The sequence below is a fragment of the Zalophus californianus genome, chromosome 6 (assembly GCF_009762305.2).
Source record: "Zalophus californianus isolate mZalCal1 chromosome 6, mZalCal1.pri.v2, whole genome shotgun sequence".
In the NCBI taxonomy this organism is placed as follows: domain Eukaryota; kingdom Metazoa; phylum Chordata; class Mammalia; order Carnivora; family Otariidae; genus Zalophus; species Zalophus californianus.
In genome coordinates, this window is record NC_045600.1 from 115,348,309 (window position 1) to 115,368,069 (window position 19,761).

Here is a 19,761-nt window from a genome sequence, read left to right on the forward strand (position 1 = left end):
CCCAGGACCCTGAGATTATGACCTGAGCTGAAGGCAGATGCTCAACCGACTGAGCGCCCCCAGCCTGTGTAATTCTTATGATCATTTCTAGCACCAATCAGCAAGACCACATTTGTTACAACAGCAACTGAAATATGTCAGGTATACATTCAATTGTAACATGATTCTTTTATCAAAAAGGAAAAAAAACCAAAATAATAATATGCAGCAAGAATAATTCAAGGTTGGAGAACACTCACTACCCAAATATAGGAATGGATAAGGTAAGATAATGTATAATTCAACAAAACCTATTCTAAATTCTAGGTTTATCTGGGAGATCAAAGAAAAACAAACATATAAAAAGATAGGACATTTCATTTTTAATCAGTCAAAAATGAAGAGTTCTGGACAATGTCAAATTCCACACACCATAATGCTATAGTTACACATTAAATATAATTACTATCTATATATATGCAAAAATATAAAGTTCTATTTCATACAATAAAACCCTTTATAGAAACCATTTTAAAAGTAAGCAGAACTTCTCAACATTAAAATGTGAGGTATAAGTCCTTTCTAAAGGTTCCTTTAAAGGTTTTAAAACAAAATGCTAAATCTAAAAACAATGTCTTTTCTGTCAGTTCCCAAGTTAAATCTACTTAAAACAAAAGAAAAATTGATAGCTCAGTCACATACTATTTAAATAACATTGTTCAGGCATCTCTAAAATCCTCCATTTTTTCAAGTATGGAAAGAGAACTCAAATATCCCACAATACAGTACTAAACAGATGGAATATTTAGGATTTTGTCATATGGCACAATATTGTTTTATTTCTTCAATACATTTTGAAATAAATACCAGGTTTTGTTTCATTTTTCTTCTAAAAGGCCAAAATTACAATCTACATTTAAGATCATTTTGATTGTGGTAAGACTTGAGTGTAAAATATAACATCAATATTTTATCACAAAAGTAAAGCTGGTAACAAGGTATAAAAGAAGACAGTATTCTATTCAGATCTACCCAGGGATTAAAGCTCATCATGATAGAAATATTCATCATGAAGCTGTCTGCCATAATCTGTAGCTTCACTGGTAAGAAACAAGTCCTGGTTCTCCAGAATCTCTGCTTCCGAGAGCTTTCTGTCACTATTCAAATCCATTTCATCAATTAGGTGAAGAGCCTTTAAAACAAAATAAATCAAGTATAGTAAGTATTTTCAGCAAGATGTTCACGTTTTGATGTGATTTGATTTGTCAAAATCATTCAGGTATGCCAAGTACTCATTACTGTCTGAGTATCTCAAAATATTACATATTATAACCAGGGCTGTCTATGCTTTTCTCATTATCTTCTTTCTTAATTTCTGCTAGGTTCTGCCTCCTCCCTACTTAACTCCTATTTAGGATATCTCAAGGTTAAGCCAAATTAACGTAACCCACTTTGGGCCCCGCTAGGTAAATTATAAACTTTAATTATTCAATTCACTGTGCGGTCAAATTAATACATGATATAATCTTAACTTCCTTGTCTCCCCGACAATCTAAAAACAGCTCACAGATTTCAGTCAAGAAATAGCAATGCACAGATCCTAAACAATCAACTCTAATACTTCTTTCTTCAGCTTAAGGCTTTGAACTTCCTTTCCTATCACTAGCACCTAATTTGGGGGAGAAAAAAGGGTATATATAGTCATTCTGTAACACTCACCTCTTCTTGTGCAATGCCCTGATTATTGGGTACTACCCAAGACAATAGCTCTTGGGGGTCAAGCCTGCCATCAGTATCTTTGTCATAATCGTTCAAGAATCTATCCTTCTCAACCAGTATCCACTCTGGATCTTCATTTGCTGCTTAATGGCAAAAATAAAACACAATAAATATCACAAGAATGTAACATGTATCCAATAAGAAGTTTGGTACGTCCCTAGAATAAAGGAAATGAACTTAAAGCTTACTACGTAAAGGAAGCCCAATGAAACAGATCTACTTATCTGACAAGTCCTGACATAAGTATACACTATATGATTTTCCAAAGTGACACTTAAGTTTTTAGACTTAAGTGTTTTTAAATCGATGCTCAGAGTTTTTAAATCGATGTGTATTATCACAAACTAGTAAGTCTGTTAACTGCTATCTAGTTTTCCCACAGTTGAGCTGGGTAATGTTTTTATGTACATCGTGTGACTATATAAAGCTTCCTACATGTGCTTAGCAAGTAATACCATGTGTAATTTTAAAGTGAAATTCACAGGAAGTGATGCTTTTCAGCAACAATTCTGTCTGAAAAGACAGCCGTGAATAGAAAAAGCTGCATATGCAAACTCCTCAAATTTCAAACACTCAGTAAGACACCTTCTACACCAGTATTTTCTCTTTTAAGATCTATGCAAAGGTACAGGATTTTGTTTAAAAATATCAACCTTTACTTTCTTGCCCATTTGAATTGAGAATGACATTATTTGTTTGAAAAGGAAGAAAAATCTTTGAATCCGGACGTGGAACTAAAAGTGAGCGAGACCATGTTCTCACGTAAGCTGTGAGTCCTTCTGTTTTGCTTGTATTGTATCTAACTTGGGAGAACAAGGAGAAATCAGGCGCACCTCTTTCTTGTACCATTTTCCTCTGTCAAACACAGCTCTCAATGAGCAAGACTGTCTCTCAATTCCTTTCTTCTTTAATTCCATGCTTTTTTCCCTCCTTCCACACACCCAGGGTACTTACTTGGATCCCGCCTATAGTCACCAAGAAATTCTTCCAAACTAACAAATCCATCACCATTTTTGTCATGTTCTTCTAAAGCCTCTTGAATGACAAATTCCTATTGCATGTTCATAAAAAAACAAAATAAAACAATTTGTCACAAAATTTTCCCACCACCACCTGAATCTATTCCAGTATAGAACTTCTTTAGGAATAATCATTTTTGTTGTCCATTCTTGCAAGACAATCTTTCTAAACAGTGGAATTTAGAGGCAGGAATAAAACCACAAGTACTGAGTAGCTTTAAATTCAACATCTTTAAGCTTCTACTAGCAAGAACTCCGCTTTACCCTCCTAAACAACCTCGGCACTAAACTCAAACTCCTATTTTCTGCATGTTTCCCTCCTTCTCCAAAAGGACACCTCCTACTACCCTGCTCTTCCTTAACTCCACTTTCCCTCCAGTCCATTAACAACCCTAAAAGAACCCTTATCTTGGATCCCTCTGCCCAGAACTGCCTCCAGATCTAAAGCAAAGGTGCCAGGCCCCATAAACCTACACCTCCCTGCTTCCTCTTTCACCAAATCTACCCCACCCACCCCAAACTGCCCCAAATCTGTTCCTCTTTCTTATCATGGCTTATCAACCAGTCCTCTCTAACCCCAAGATTACATGATTTCTAGTTATACTGGACCCAAGATGACCTGCTTAATGGCCAGCTATTTCAGTTCTTCTCTTATTACCTTCCTGTATCTTCTACCTTTTCTTACTTTGCCAGTCTCCACCCTGCACAGGAGACCCACATCACGTTCTCCTTTATTTCAGAATCATAAAGTCTAAAAGAAAGAGAAACAGAAATACAAACCTAATCCTTATAAATTAATTTTTTCCCATTTCAGTGGGCTTTCACTGCAGCTTGGAAGTCTGTCTCTGCCTCAGTTTCCCTAACATATACTCTAAAGCTGTTTTTTGAAAACTCCACTTTGAGTCTTACCAAAACACTCTCCAAATACGCTCTTGGCAAAGACCCACCCATTTTTCCAAACAAGGTACAAAGGCTTCTGAAATGCCTGTTCACCAGCATTGCATTCTCCCCTTTAATTACCTCTATTTTTATGCCTATTCCTCTCATCCTTCCCTTCAATCTCAAGAATTAAAATTATCTTTCCCCCTTCTCTAGAGTGAAGCCCTGAACAGTCTTCCTAGATCCCATCCTTTCTCATTTCCTGAGTGCTTTCTTTCATTTTTAACTCTGGCCTCTCCTAAGGCTCCACTCTCTTCTCTGTTAGCTCCTTCTTCTATGCCTTTAAACACATTCAAGTCCCCTGCACGCTTTAATTGCCATCCTGGTTTCTTTTCTCCCATGCCAGGTCTCTTATAGGTTACGTTTATTATTCTCATTTCCTCACTACCTGCTGCCACCCAAATACCTTTCAACCTGGATTCTAGCATCACAACTGTAATGAAAATATATTCTCAAAAGTCTCCAATTCTAGCCAAACCCAAGGGCCTCCTTTATATCTGTATGAAATAACACTTAAATACAAGTTGTTAGTTTTTAAAAAATCAAATGTTACAGATTTTATATATAGAAATCGGGATCTTAACCAGAGATCCAAAAATTACTTTTAGAGAATCTGAGAATCTCCTGAAATTATTATCCCATATTTTGTGTATATGAGCATATGTGATTTTTCTGGGACAGAGTCCATAGATTGCTTATTTTTATTTATTATTTTTGTGAGAGAGCTAGTGCGCGTGTGCACACACGTGACTGCGAGGAAGGAGGGGTGTGGGGGGAGGGGGACAGGGAGACTCTTCAGCAGGCTCCACACCCAGTGCGAGCTGGGCGCTATGCTCGATCTCACAACCCTGAGATTATCACCTGAGCTGAAATCAAGAGTCGGATGCTTAACCTACTGAGTCAACCAGGTGCCCCTACTGCTCCTTATTTTTAAAGGAGTCTTGATCCAAGATAAGTTAAGAATCCCTGATTAAAATGACTATTCTTCCATTCAAGTAATCCTCTTGGGAAACAACAGACTTATTTCAATAATGTTGCCATGGTTAAAATAAATTTTGGAACTTTATGAATGAAAGTTTCTCTAAATTCTAACTTTTAATCTAAATCAAAATCACCTAGTTGATCTTGCACCCTGCCTTTTCCTTTATCAAATATATCCTTAAATGAAAAAGTGATTCACCAAAACAAATTAAGGTAAATACGAATTAATGAAGCTGCTCTAAATGAGACACCACTTTATGGTCACACCTCTTATGTGCTGCAATCAACTCCAACTCGGCACAATCAAAGAACATCCTTTCCCATCCTGACACACCCCATTCTGTCAAAGGTACTACCATTTTAATCATTTTACACAAGCTCAAAACCTCAGAGTCATCTCTGACTCTTCCTTTCTCTTCTCATACTTATTTAGTCAGTCAACATTCCTGCTTGTGCTTCCTTCAAAACGATGTTCATATTCATTTCATGCCATTGCCACCTCGTGCTCTCGGGCCAGAGCACGGTATGCCTAAATTATTTCATTGCTTTCACTGGTCATTCCCCTCCCCAGTCTTCAAGTCAATTATTCCTTAATTCCCCAGATAATCAATATCCATCATGCTCTGCCTGCCATGCTAGGTAGGGTGCAATTAGCTTGTCTCAACTTAATTTTGGCACTTGAACAAATTGTTCTCTGCACTGTTCTAAAATTAGGTTGTGTATTTTGTGCCAAGTGAGAAGCCAGAAGCCTCAATGGCAAAAGTGGTGGCAACAGTCATATCTTGCCACTGAACTATGGAGAAAAATGTTATCTGCAGCCTTTTTATTCAAAGGCAGCAGCTTCTAACCATGACCCATTTAACATAAAGCTGTATCTTCCCTCCCTGAAATATCCAGAGAACCAAGCCACACAGCTAGAGGCTGAGGCTAGACAATAAACCTTAATATAAATATTTAGTCTATTTTCTACAAAGCTATTTATTGTATTAGTCTTTACTCTCCAACATGACAGTTTCTCTTCTCAAGAAGCTTGCCAAGTCATAGTAGGGACTTAATCAATGTTTGTTGACTTAAATCTAGAGTTCAACAAAAATTCTGAAGTACTGGTACTTCTTTTGAGTACTAAAGGGATGAGAGGAGGACTCATTTTGCCTCTTGCTGTAAACACATTAGTCAGTAGCAGCTTCATCACCCCCCAAAATCCTATGAAAAGGGATCCAAAGGTGGTAAGTTTTCCCAGAGGCAAAGTTTTTGCAAGTGATGTTGTAAACTAAACAGGAAATACTGATGTTACTAATACTGGAAAACAGAGAAAAGTCTGAAAGCTACAAAAAGGAAGGAAATGAAGGTAATGTGGCTGTGCGGGAGAAAACAGCCAGGAAGATTTACCTTCTTCCTCCATATGATGGAGATATACCTTCTACCTTCTCATCAGCACCCCTCCCCCCACCACCAGAAACCATTTTCCACCCCTATCTTAAGTGGGGAGAACTTTGGATCTTGCTGTCTCTTAAAATTCCAGTTGCCCCGAAAAACAAACTGAGGGTTCTAGAGGGGAGGAATGTAGGAGGATGGGTTAGCCTGGTGATGGGTATTAAAGAGGGCACGTTCTGCGTGGAGCACTGGGTGTTATGCACAAACAATGAATCATGGAACACTACATCAAAAACTAATGATGTAATATATGGTGATTAACATAACAATAAAAATTAAAAAAAAATTCCAGTTGCCCCATACAATTCATTTTAATGACTTAGAAAAAAACAGGTTTTAAAGTTTTGGTCCCTCAAGAACTCTCTTAAAACTTTTCTTCCTTACCGTCATATAATCAACTTCTTCAGGATGCTCAAAAGCAATAAATTCTTCAAGATTCAAACCAGGACCTGCATCTTGGTTTGCTTTCTCAAATCGCTTCTTGTCCTTTAAATGAAGCTTTGAAAATTAAACATTGAACATGATTAAGATCTCACCCACATGGAAACATCATTATACATACTTTGAAAATTACATACTATGTGAAATCTGAAGTACATTCTCATACATTATCTTATCTTCCTTCACATCGTTCTCTTGAAGGTAGGTTAGAAAAATCACAAACATTTATGAGAAGCAATAGAGAGACAGACTCTAGAGTCAGAGATGCAGATCTGAATTCCAGCAATGCCACTTACCAGTTGTGGCAAGGGCATTTTGCTTAACTTAGGGCAAATTGCTTACCCTCTCTGGTTTTCTCAACTATAAAGTCGGGATAAAACTCTCTATTAAGCAATTGGGATGAGGACCCCTATCAAGCAATTAGTAAACCTGAGCATTTAAAAACTATAATACATCACATGTTACATATTATTATTACTGATAGAGAACGGAAAGTAAATGATTTATTGAGAGGGATGTCAGAAATATAGCTAAAATAGGTTGGACTCTGATCCTCCCTGTTCTTCTATAGTACTGCACACTCTAACAATCTCAGCTGTTTTGAATGCCCAAAAAGCAATAAATTCAGACTATGTGTTAATTCTTGATATTCCATTATCAAATTGTTTCTGGTCCTTGGAATGACTCTGCAAAAATGTTAACAGGTTTCAGAAAAACAGTCCTCATGTGAGAATACTTTTGGTATATGTATCTAATATTTGGAAGTCTATTCTTGGTAGTCTCTTTATAGTGCTAATAATTACGTATGTTCAGGCATAAATATCAAAAGCTGAAGTGGACCTATTTTGAGGTTAAATAAATCTTCCTTTTTCTCTTTTTGTAAAGTATGCTCAAGTAGTAAATCAAATAGTAGCTATTAGGGACAAGGCTGCTTTTAATGCATTTTTCAAAGGTAATTCTGTAATCAAGAGCCTTGGAAGCCAATAGTGCTATATTGCTAATCCTGCATAAATTCCATTTTGAGTATTTCTGGGAAAAACTCTCTATAAACTACATGTATTAAACAGCACATTTAAAAACACACAATTTCAAATATTTTAGGAGCTTTTAATTTATGTGTCTCACTGTTGAAAAGAAATGCTCTTTTCAGTTTTCTAGAATAGAAGTTAGGTGGCCATCATTTACTGAACACTACTTCTTTTACAATGACTGATTTACAGTGGAGAGGCTCACTTCTTCCCCCAAAGAATTCATCTTTTAAACCATCCATTTCCATTAGCCAGTTATTCTTACCAAATCATGACAGAAAAACAACAACAACAACAACAAACTTGTTTCCAAATAGCTGCTTTTAACTTCATGTTTCTTAATTTCAGATAACTAGACCAAATAATTTACACTTGATGTTCAGGGGTTTAACACGGGGAGAGGTAGAAAAACAAGAATTTGAGATACTTCGTTGAGTCCATCAAGTTCTTTTTGAATAAACCACTATTCAAAATACTAAGTGCTTAGATTTCCTTATGAAAGAACCCTTCAGTTTGGAGCAAAATGTCCATGTTTCAGCAGTGGGAGCTGAATTTGGCCAAATTTGCCTATGGAAAGAAAGGATCTCTTTCAGCAAGCTCAGATTGTTTTTAAAAAAAATTAAGGAAAGTAGTTTTCTGGTTCACATTTCTCAGATTTTTAAAATAAGATTAAATAATGAGATTTTAAAAAGCAGTTTTATTCATGGTCATTTGAAGAAAATAATTTAAGAGCAACTCAAATTAAAGAAGCCAATACACAGAAAGACTGTTTTTCCAAAATGGCAAAAGATAACAAAAAAGGCTGTCAGTTTCATAAAACCTCAGCACACTTTTTTTCTTCTGTGTAAAAATACCATATTCCAGTGGAGAACAGAAAGTGCTACATACAGTAGTAAAAAGGTAGAAAACAACCATAATCATTTATTTTCATATTGTAACAGAAACCTGTGAAGCACAAATCTGCCATCTTTTGGTAGACTAATGATTTTACATGAGGAAATACATAATGTGTGATACCAGAAAATCTAGGTCTTAAAAATTCTCATTAGCCACATACCAGATTATATCTTACATAAATAAATATTGCTTGAACATGCACATTCAGCAGCTGGCTTTGGAAGTTACACCAACTGAACTTTTTGCCAGGTAGGTTCCTAAACTTTAATTATCCTGCTTAAAAGTGCTGACTATAATTGTTCATCATTACATAAAGAAATGCTTTTTCAGGCATTTCACAGCACAAGAGGGTCCTTACTACAGGTTATCTCCATTTTCTACATGGAAACTTATGAAAAAAAAAAATTTGATGCCTGAATTTTAGTATATGTGCTGCCGAAGCGAGCACTGATGCCTGAATTTTATCTTAAGATTTATTTATTTGAGAGAAAGTATGGGGGGGGAGCAGAAGGAGAGGAAGAGAGGATCTCAAGCAGACTCCTGGCTGAGTGCAGAGTTTGACAGGGGGCTCCATCTCAAGACCCTGAAATCATGACCTGAGCTGAAAGCAAGAGTTAGAAGCTTAACTGAATAGGCCACCCAGGTACCCCTTTGTTGTTGTTGTTGTTAATAGGCTTCCATATAGAAAAAATTTATTTTATTTAGGTATCCAATTACTTTTGTTGGTTAGTTATGGTATAATGTTAAGTCTGTAACTTTGATTAAGACTGATTCATTCTTCATCCTTGCTTTTTTAAGAATAATGCAGAAGTTTCTGGGTTCATCTTTATACCCCACGTCCAATTTTAGGGGGTTTATATCAAATTCTAATAAAGCATTATGATTAGGACTTCATGTAGAGACATGAAGAGAGACATGAGATAATATCTCATGTAGGGATATTCCTGGGTTGTCAGAGAATAACCAATAGGACTCCCATTGAGAAGTGTTCATTTTAGGGATCCATCAATTCCTTAACACTATTAAGATCTATCTAATTCATTCTTAAAAAGTACAGTCTTATAATCAACATGTACTGAGTACCTGGGTGGTGAACACAGTATTAGAACCAGACACTTTTTTTAAAACAAAAACTGTTCAAAAGCAGTTTATATTAATGAGTCCTGTATCTCTTCAAAGTGAGTATTTTCTTTGCAACACCACCATCTGTTACTAATCACACCCACCCAAGAATACAGACTCAAGAAACCAAACACACATATTTCTGTTTTGATGGGATATCATTAAATTTTTTGGGTGCCAAAAGGAAAAAAAAAAGGACACAATTATAATCTGATTCTAGTAAGATTTTATTATTTATTTTTTTTTTCTAGTAAGATTTTTAAATACTGTATTTAACTTCTCTTGTTACTTAGCAGGGAAGTCATACTATCATACCATGGTTTGGTTTTAGAAAAGTCACAGAACTCGAATGGTGCTTTTAAGATTAATTAATTCCTACAGGATATCTCTAGACAGACAAATCCCAAATCTCATTATCATTTGTTTCTTTTTTAGCACTAAGTAGTAAAAAGACTGATTTCCACTCTCTTCAGTCTGCTGTAAGATGAAGACCCAAATAAGGAGGAAAAAAGTGAAAAGGAATCTTAACTAATCTAAAACTGATATAACCAATGCTTCAACAATTTTAAAAAGCTAATTCTGTACTAAATATTAAATATAAACCTATGTGAATCACACATGCTTTCTTCAACAATATTCTCTTAAATCAACAGAGAACTGTTTACCAGCCCAACTGCTACAATAGTATATTTAATAGTATAGTATAATAAATATATTACTATTTCTCCATACTATTATCCTCATTTTTTTGATATGAGGAAACTAAGGCATAAGGAAGTTTAATAACTTACCCACAACTACACAACTGTTAAATTATACAGCTGGATGTGAAGCTGGGCAGATTGGCTCCAAGGCTGAAGCCCTTAAACTCTACAGTGGTGGCATATGCAGAGCATATGCATAATCATTAGCAGAAAAAGCAATCCACTTTGTGTTAGTGATGGCCTTATAGAGTTCAAGTGGCCAATATGATTCTAAAATAAACAGCATGTACAATGATAAATATGGCCACAACAAAAACTAAAAGGTAGATACCCACAATGGGATAAGTAAAGGAATAGAAGAGGCTCAAATGTTTTCCAAGCACTCTTGACTAGTATTTTGGGAATAACAGTTTGCTACAAGGTGTTTAGTTTTGTTTTTTTCCACATATAAAAACATATCTTTAAAAAAAAAGTCCTTATAATGGGGTGCTTGGGTGGCTCAGTCAGTTAAGCATCTGAATCTTGAGTTCAGCCTTGAATCAGGCTCTGCTCTCAGGGGGAGTCTGCTTGTCCCTCTCCCTCCCTTTCCCCACATGCTCTCTCTCTCTCTAAAATAAATAAAATAAAATCTTTATTTAAATATAAAACGTCTTTATAATTACCTTTGAAATACAGAAGTATTGAAATAGCAATTTCTTAAGCTTATAGTCCTTTGTCTTGAAAAGTTCCTACAAATTACTAAAAGTTCTTATTAATTCCTAAATAAAAATGGTCTTCCTCACCTCTTGCTTTAGAAGCATTAGAACAAGACATCTTTTAATTTTGACAAATTAAACCATGAGAATCTACAAAACTCATAGTGATACTAAATCTTCAAAAATGAGTTATTTTAAATGGTACAGCATCTATGGAAGACCATATGACAGTTCCTCAAAAAATTAAAAATAGAATTACTATATGATCGAGCAATTCCATTTTGGGGCATATACCCAAAAGAATTAAAAGCAGGTCTCAAAGAGGTATTTGTACAACCATGTTCATAGCAGCATTATTCACAACAGCCAAAAAGTTGAAGCAACCCATGTATCCATCAGTAGATGGATAAACAAAGTGTGGTATATACACACAATAAAATATTACTCAGTCTTAAAAAGGAAATTGTCACACACATTACAACATTATGAGAACATTATGTTAAGTGAAGTAAGCTACTCACAAAAAGACAAAAATATGTATGATTCCACTTATATGAGGTACCAAGAAGAGTCAAATTCAGAGAAAGAAAGTAGAATGGTGGTTGCCAGGGGCCTATAGGCGAAGGAATGGGGAGTTGTTTAATGGATTTAGAATTTGTTTTGCAAGGTGAAAAGAGTTCTGGAGATGGGTTGTGTAACAGTGTGAAGGTACTTAACACTACGGAACTGCACACTTAAAAATGGTTAAATTTTATGTGTATTTTATTACAATTTAAAAAATTTTGTATTATTTTATATAAAACTATCTGTTTAAAAATGGGAATGGGCCTCTATATTCTTAATAACTATGATATAAAACAGTTCAATAACAAAAAATAAAATATTGAGATATGTATTCAAAATACACTAAAAAGCAACTCGAAATGAGGACAAATGATGCCGCTGAGAAAAACAGATGCAAGGATAATTTAGGTAGTGCAGAATAAGAAGTCAAAATCTGGCTAGAAAGGAAATCATCAAAATGACCAGTGAAGTGGAACAGGTGACTGCCCAGAGAACAAGGCAACCCCAGTCTATGAGCTCAGGCCCTCTTGTGCTCATTCACGCAGGAAGGAAAAGTGAACTGATATGATCAAAAGGAACAACTTGCGCACTGGTACTCACCTGCCTAAAAGACTCCTCTTCTGCATCATCCAGAGCAGCATTCTCATCAAAGTCGATCACACGATCATACATCTGAATGTTGTATTCATGCCATGACACACTACCATCACTGTTTTTGTCATATTCAACAAACTGTTGTTTTGCTTCTTGCATAGCATAATGTTTAAAAGACATCTGAATCCATGAACTGAGTTCGCCTGTGAGAATTTCCCAGAACACAAATGAATATTGACAATAATTGTGATATTTACAGAAGTGAAGATTTCTAAACTTTCTCTAAAAGAAAACAAAAATCTTGAGTGTTTTCAAATACTGAATGAGAACTAGCCCAGTTGTATCCATAGAAATAGGAGTAGAAGGTGTGAGAGTGGTTTGGAGTCCAAGAATATAACAATATGTGATCCAAATAGAATGCAAACTCTTTGAGTAGAGTTTGGGTATGTTTTGTTCATTGAGGTACTCTAAATGCCTAGAAAGTACCTGGCTCAATCAGTTATTTGTTAAATGAATTACCACTTGGCCAAAATAGTACTTGACTTTTAAAAATTATCATCCACAAAATTGCAGATAATGTTTGCTAACTATCACAGATCTCTCAAGAGGTACAAATACGTTAATAATGACCTATTTATTCTAATATGTATTAGAAAAGTGTTTTCCATTTATGAAAGTAATATAAAGTTTACCTTTAAAATAAATTTTATGTTGAGTTGAATCAAAACCATATTAAGGAAATAATAGATGGTAAGTAGCTAGGACCTAAATTGTGAAAATGTATTCAAGTGACTGAAGTTTGAGAAACATTGTTACAGTATATGTCCTTCAACCATCATAAAACTTCTGGAGAAAATTTTAACAAAAGTTATGGGTAGCATTTATGACTTAAGCCCTTCTTGCAATAGCTCTGTTTTGGTACCTGAAGACATGGGGGAAAGTTTCTAAATCTCTAATGTCCACATTCAGGTCAACTTTAAAAAAATCTATTCAGAGATATTTACTACACTGCATTATGGAAAAAAGGTCGTAGGGAGAAGAACATGAATATTTGCAAGGATAGCAAGAGTACAGCATTTGGTTTAAAGGTAACACACCATTTGGTTTAAAGAGTGGTACCCCTTTATTGGTCTGGGGGAGGTCAGGTGAATAGAAAAGTAAAGACACTTTGTCTCTCCTGAAACTCTAAATTAAGGCAGAATTACAATTATTATAGCAACCATGTACTGAACAATTATTATATATCAGACAACATATGTTGTCTCTGATCTTCAAAACAAGGCAATTCTTATCATTTTCCATTTCCATTTCTAATCTAATCTATTTTACAGTTCAAGAAATTGCCCTTTGGAATTGAGGACTCACAGCTGGTAAGTAGCAGAATCCAGATTCAAACCTATGTTTAGCTCCAAAGTCCAAACTCCTTCCACTGAATTTTGTTCTCTTTCAAGAACCTGAGTCCAGTCCTGGACTTTAAAGTGCAAATTAGCAAACTTCTCTGAAGGGTCCTGCAAGTACAATGAGGGTTTCTTCTGGTTTATTTAAAGAGATCATCGTCACATAATAGAATACAGAATGGAAAAGGGGCCAGAAACATGGGTTCACACTTCAGTTCTTTCGTAACAGGTAAGTTTGCCCTCTCAAGTTTTTTTCTCATATGTAAAATCAAGATTTGAACTAAGTTCCTTTTAACTTTAAAATTTTTTAAAGTTTACTATTAAATATTTGAATATTTACAGGCCCTTACAGACAGGTACCACAGTCTTCCAAATCAATTTTTTCTGTGTGCTTGCTAGGGTAACCAAAGATGGACAGACCTATTCTTAGTGGACAACTACAGTCTAAAGCTTTTGTTTTTATTTAGAGAAACCAAAATCTTAATATTCCTGAGGGCACCAATTTTACTGACAATGCATCTTAAATTTACCAATTAGTTTGCAGTTCTCTCTCCAGCAACTTCAGTCCTTATTTAAGTGTAAGAGTTATAGCAAAATATCTCCTGAATTTTTTTGGAAGATCAACTTGGAAAGTTGATACGGTTCACCACTTGAATTAAGCAATGAGGAGAGACAGTTGCAAAGCAACTGAATATTCTTTTAATATTCTGTGCATTTCATTTCTGACTGGAGAAACTACCTAAGAGCACTCAGATTTTTTTTTTTTTTTTAAAGTAAGCTCTACATCCAACCTGGGGCTTGTACTCATGATCCAGAGATCAAGAATTGCATGCTCCACCAACTGAGCCAGTCAGGTGCCCCTCAGACTTTTTTTTTTTAAGTGAAGGATATTAAAAGCTGAATTAAGAGCAAGAAATTTGGATTCTAGTCCTGGCTTTGCCACTCATTTTAGAAAGGCACTTACCCCTCTGGACTTCAGGATCTTCAGCTCTACAGAGAGGTGGACAAGATGATTCTAAGACCCCTACCAGCTGTAATAATTTGTGATTATCATAAATTCACATGCAATAGGTCTTTTTCTACTTAAAAAAAAGGTGCAAATCCTTAAATTCCTAATGAAACACATATCAAAAGAGCAATAAATCATGTCATGCCATAAGAAGGTTTCTGACATATTGTTGACACTGATAAAAGTCTTATGAAGAATACAGTGTTTGTTCAATGTATGACTTGCACATATCGACTGAGTCAACGATGTTTATATATTACTGGAGAAAGTCCTGATTTTTACTTGGGACCTATATCTAAAGATTTTCAGATATAAACCTACTCAACCTACTCAGCATGTCCTTTTTTCCCCTTCGCACAGTACACTCTCATTTGTTGCAACACTAGCAATCTACACGCAACAGACAGCCCTGCTTAAATGTTCGTGTTTCTGTCTCCTACAAAGGGACTTCTCCATTGTTAGTTGTGTAGGACGTCCTTACTTTCCGTGAGAAAGCCATCTGAGTCCAAGTCAATTTTCTTTATGATTGACTTCAGTCTTTTGTGTTGCTCTTCGGGGGAGAGTTTAACATATTCATCGACTTCTTCCTTCGGGGGGGGTAAGCGATACACAGAGGGATAAAGCATTACTATCAGTGGGGCAAAATGGTGGAAAAAAAATAAGGCTACCAGAAGCCTTCTCTGCCCAGGGTTTTTGGGGTGACCCACACCTGCTCTCCAAGGCCCTTGCCTCCTACACACCCTCAGTGACCATGCCCCGTGTCGGGAGGGTGGAAGGGATCCGGCTCCCGGGCCGCGCTATTTCCTCAGGCGTAGAGGCCGCGGGGTCCCCCAGAGAGTGAGCGGCGCCCCGCCCGGACCCCATTGTCAGGCCGCCCGGGCCAGGCCTCGCCTAGCCGCCCCTCTTTGTCCCGGGACAAAGCCCGCGGCAGCCGCGGTTCGAGGCCGGGCCCTCCCAGCCCCGGGCCTGGCCACCTCACCTGGCCGCCCAGCAGCGCCTCACGGTCGTAGTCGCTGCGGTGCTCGCCCTGCGGGTAGTGCAGCTCCTCGGCGTCCCCGGCGCTGGCTACCGCAGCGCACAGCAGCAGCAGCCCCAGCGCCGCGGGCCTCGGGCCCAGCCGCATCGCTCCGGCCCGCGGCTGACACACAGAGGCGAGGAAGTAGGCGGGCGGGGGCTCAGGCCGGCGGCTGCGCTCCGCGGGTGGCTGAAGACTGGCGGCGCGGCGTACGTGGGGAGGAGGGAACGCGACGCGCAGGGGGCGGTGGCCGCCGTTCCTCGGAGTCGCGCAGCTCGGCGCGCGAGCGACTACTGCGGTGAGGGGGTTGGCCAGGCGGAGGCCTATATGGCCCCGGCGGAGGGGCGGGGCGCCAGGCCGCGCCACTGATTGGGCCGCACGGCGCTGGGGGCGGGCCGCGGCGATGTGGCGGGCCGCTGCGGGCCCAGCAGCTCCTCGGTGCTAGCGGGCGCCTTTCTCTGCCCCCCCTCGAAAACATGCCCCCACCTTTCTCCCGCCCTGTCTCTTCCCCTTCTTACTGCCAGAAATTCTCTGTCCAGTCCATGTGTCCATCCGGCTTGCATCAATGAGAAAGGCTGCAGATTTGGGTGAAAAAAAAAATATGGTACCTAGAAAAATGTTTGCCTTGAGGAACCAACCTACAGTATGCATTTCCCAGTCTTCAGTGTATGCCTACTTATTTATTTCACCAGAGCAGGACCAACAAACCCAGCTACCGAAGCCAGGTATTTTTATCTGAGGCTCAATTTCGTGACTTACAAGTTCTGTGACCTTGGCCAAGTTACTTGGCCCTTGAAAACCTGTTTGCTTATTTATAAAATGGGCATAGTAATAAGATGACCTTAAAGAGTTGTGAAGATTAAATAATATAATGCGTTTAGAACAGTAGCTGCCACATAGAGTAAAGTGTAAATAAATATGAGCTTACATCCATGTGGGTAGAAAAGCAGATGATTGTACAGAAGGAATAGCTTAGCAAGTACCCAGGAAAACCTTTATGGATAGAATGCATATACTCGTGGCTTCTATGCCATGTCTGTCTGCAGGTCTATGTAATTTCTGTACCTCATCCTGAGCACACTAAACCCAAAGAAATTTGCAGGCTGCAGCTTGAGCCCTTTTCTTTCATTGATTGCTCCACTTAGGATCAAGCCTTTTCACACAGAAGAAAAGGCTTTCTGGGTCCTCTTTCTCTTCTCACAGCTTCTATTTGGATTGGGAGTAAGAATCCTGTTCCAAACTGAAAAACTGAGTGGGCACAAATCAGACAAATTTCCTGGGTCAGGATGGAATTTTATTGTTTTTGGTCAGAGATCATTGAAAGGTTTACAGAGCAGAGTAAGTTCAAATGGGATCTTTTAGGTGTTATAAAGAGGAATGCAGAATAAAGTTTTAAGTTTCAGAGTCTAAATATAGACTATGCCTTAGAGTTGATTTCTCTAAAACAAAGAAAGAAAGAAAATAAAGGAAAAAACTTTTATCACTAAGCCATTTTAATTTTAACTTCAGTTCTGGGTTTTGAGGCAGTCTGTGAAAAAAGAGAAATAAACGTCCCCAACTCAGCTTTGTACCTATTGTTCTCCAGTAAGTACAAGGCAAACTTTGGCTAGCTTCTGATATGATTCCATTTACAAAGGGAAGGATACAAGGTATTATGGAAGTTCTTCCGATCTCAAAGGCTCCACACATGGAAGTTTGGGGGCAAAGGAAATCTAATGATATCTAAAGAGGCAGTGGAGTGAACAGCATAAATGTCTGAGCATCAGAAGCCATGGGTTCTGTCTTCCCTCAGCCCCTACATTGGCTGCTTTCCCTCCTTGGGCCTATTTTGTTCCTTGTAGGAAAAGGATTGGGTTAGCTCAGAGGATCTGAATTTGAGATCCTAGGGCTGCTAAGTGGGTCCAAATTGTGTGATAATCTCCAAATCTCATGCAAAATGTTGTGCATATGTACATTTCTGGAGATGAGGTCTATAGTTTTGCTTTCATCAGAGTCTCCAAAAGATCCATGTGGCAGCCCCTATAGGAGTCTCTAAGCAACTCTTCATCTCTCTCTCTCTTTTTAAAGATTGTATTCCTTTACTTGACAGAGAGAGAGAGCACAATCAGGGGGAGCGGGAGAGGGAGAAGCAAGCTCCCTACTGAGCAGGGAGCCCAACGCTGGGCTCAATCCCAGGACTCTGGGATCATGACCTGACCAAAGGCAGAGGCTTAACTGACTGAACACCCAGGCGCCCAGCCACTCTTCATCCCTTAAAATCCACAGGTTTATGATCTTGACAGTCAGGATTGTTAGGAAGCAGATTATAATAAAGACCTATGCTCAAGAGAGGCAAGATTGATGCACTGTCATTACCTGTAATTAATCCATTTTATTCAGGGAAAAATAAGTATTTAAAATAAGCAGATGGTTAATCAAAAAAAGGCCTTCCTACTCAATCTTCCAGACCCAACACAAGCATTTCCTAAAGGAGGCCTTTTCTAACTCCCTGCCAACCAAACTTTTTGATCTCCCAGGTCTCTCTGTTTCATCATTGTTCCAACATTGTGCATATGTTCCTCTGCTCCAGTATTTAGCACAGTCTACTGTGACTATTTGTTGACACCTACTGCAAGAACGTGGGAGCCTTGAGGTCAGGAAATGTGTGATTGCGCCTGTATTTCACTAGTGTCCCTGCTAGTAAGAGGAGCTCAATAAATTTTTGTGAAATGATTTCTGCTGTACTGACGTTCTTTTAGAAGTATGTGCCATAGATAGGAGAGTTACCTTGGAAACTATGACAAAAGGGAGTTTATAGAGTTCTTGAGTTGGGTAAAATGTGTGTTATGAACCGTGGCTTAAAAAACAAAGCAATACTTAACATATATAGCGGGGGCACTTGTGTTATAGGCTGATTCCCATGGGGATGAGGGAGACTTGGCACAATAAACAACTGAAGTAGAAAAGCCAACAAACTCAATGAATTTGTAGCTTTTCGAAAGTTGAGAAACACAAGATAAAGGATCAGACTATAGGGCAGTGACTGAAGGAACAACTTAGACTGAATGATCACACAATTAGAGGGATTTTGTTGGTTGTTTAATCTTTTATTAGTCTTTGGAGGAGAGGAGATGTGAAAATCCCAGGGTTATAATGGAGTCCTAGATGGTGACAGAATATAGGCAGGTGGGTGGTACTGTTACAATACCTAGAGAATATTTTTCTTTCCAAGGAGTATCCACAAGTGTGTAAAGTGGTCATAAAATCTTAATAACCTATAAGAAGTAATTCCAAGAAATTCAATGTAACTGTTTCTTACTGAATGAGGGTTCCTTAAATTAAACATGAATCAATGATCAAATGTAATGACAGCTCTATCCTCAAATAGAAGCTATCCTCTATATCCGGCAATTCACATTTATGGCCCCAGGCCAGTTACACCCATCTCTGCCCTAAAGGCAACCCAAATGGACAGATATTAGTCAGATGCCTTCCCTGACTTGCTCCCTAAATCCACAGGGCAACTGCATATCCCAGTTGACCTGGCATAATTGTTAATCATGTCCCCTTTCATTCTCAAAAGTATTCCAGAATGGGGTGATAAATTATAATGTCACCTTACCTTTGGGCCTCACAATCAAACTGTCCAGCCACCTCCCAGTTCCGCTCCCCAAGTCCTAGTCTTTATTCAGCCTCAGAACACTTTCCCACACTCTTTTCCCCAGGTTTTCAACAACAGGTCCTTAAAGTCTTAGTCAAACACAGTAGCAGTAAAAATAAAGAGTACAAAGAAGGGAGGGATAAAACTTAGCTAAAGAAGGAAGTGAGACAAGGAGCAAAAAGAAGAGTAAGATTGTGGACTACGTAGGAGTTTTTATGAATTATAATGAAATTGATTTTCTTTTGGCATTACTCAACCAGCTCTGAAGACTATTTTGTCAGAGGAACTCAAAACTGATATGAGCAGAGTAGCTTCTTTGAAAGACAAAACTTCCTGAATGTATACGTTTTGGGTGTTTGTAGGATGAAAACTCAGGATTGCTTTATAGTCACACTAAGCTTTATATGTTCTCAGATCCAGCTAACAGAGAAAACACAGTTGCTATGATTGCAACTCCATCACAAGATGGTGTCCTGGGACTTGTACGTGATTTGGGCTTCAGTTTTTTGGATTCAAGATCAAAC

At 38.1% G+C, this 19,761-nt stretch overlaps 1 protein-coding gene across 2 annotated transcripts; it reads right to left on the reverse strand.

Annotated features, from left to right (window-relative positions):
• Positions 1 to 339: 339 nt before the first annotated feature.
• On the reverse strand, positions 340 to 15,889 carry RCN2 (reticulocalbin 2). 2 transcript variants are annotated; one of them, XM_027572290.1, is made up of 7 exons: positions 15,562 to 15,889; positions 15,064 to 15,169; positions 12,183 to 12,379; positions 6,516 to 6,629; positions 2,713 to 2,809; positions 1,699 to 1,838; positions 340 to 1,171 (listed from the first exon to the last, which is right to left on the reverse strand). In XM_027572290.1, the coding sequence occupies exons 1-7, from the start codon at positions 15,703 to 15,705 to the stop codon at positions 1,019 to 1,021; spliced, it is 951 nt and encodes a 316-aa protein (XP_027428091.1). In that variant the 5' UTR covers positions 15,706 to 15,889; the 3' UTR covers positions 340 to 1,018. The 2 variants fall into 2 exon arrangements, with proteins under 2 accessions (XP_027428091.1, XP_027428090.1); XM_027572289.1 differs by having other exon boundaries at positions 1,699 to 1,841.
• Between the last annotated feature and the right edge of the window lie 3,872 nt (positions 15,890 to 19,761).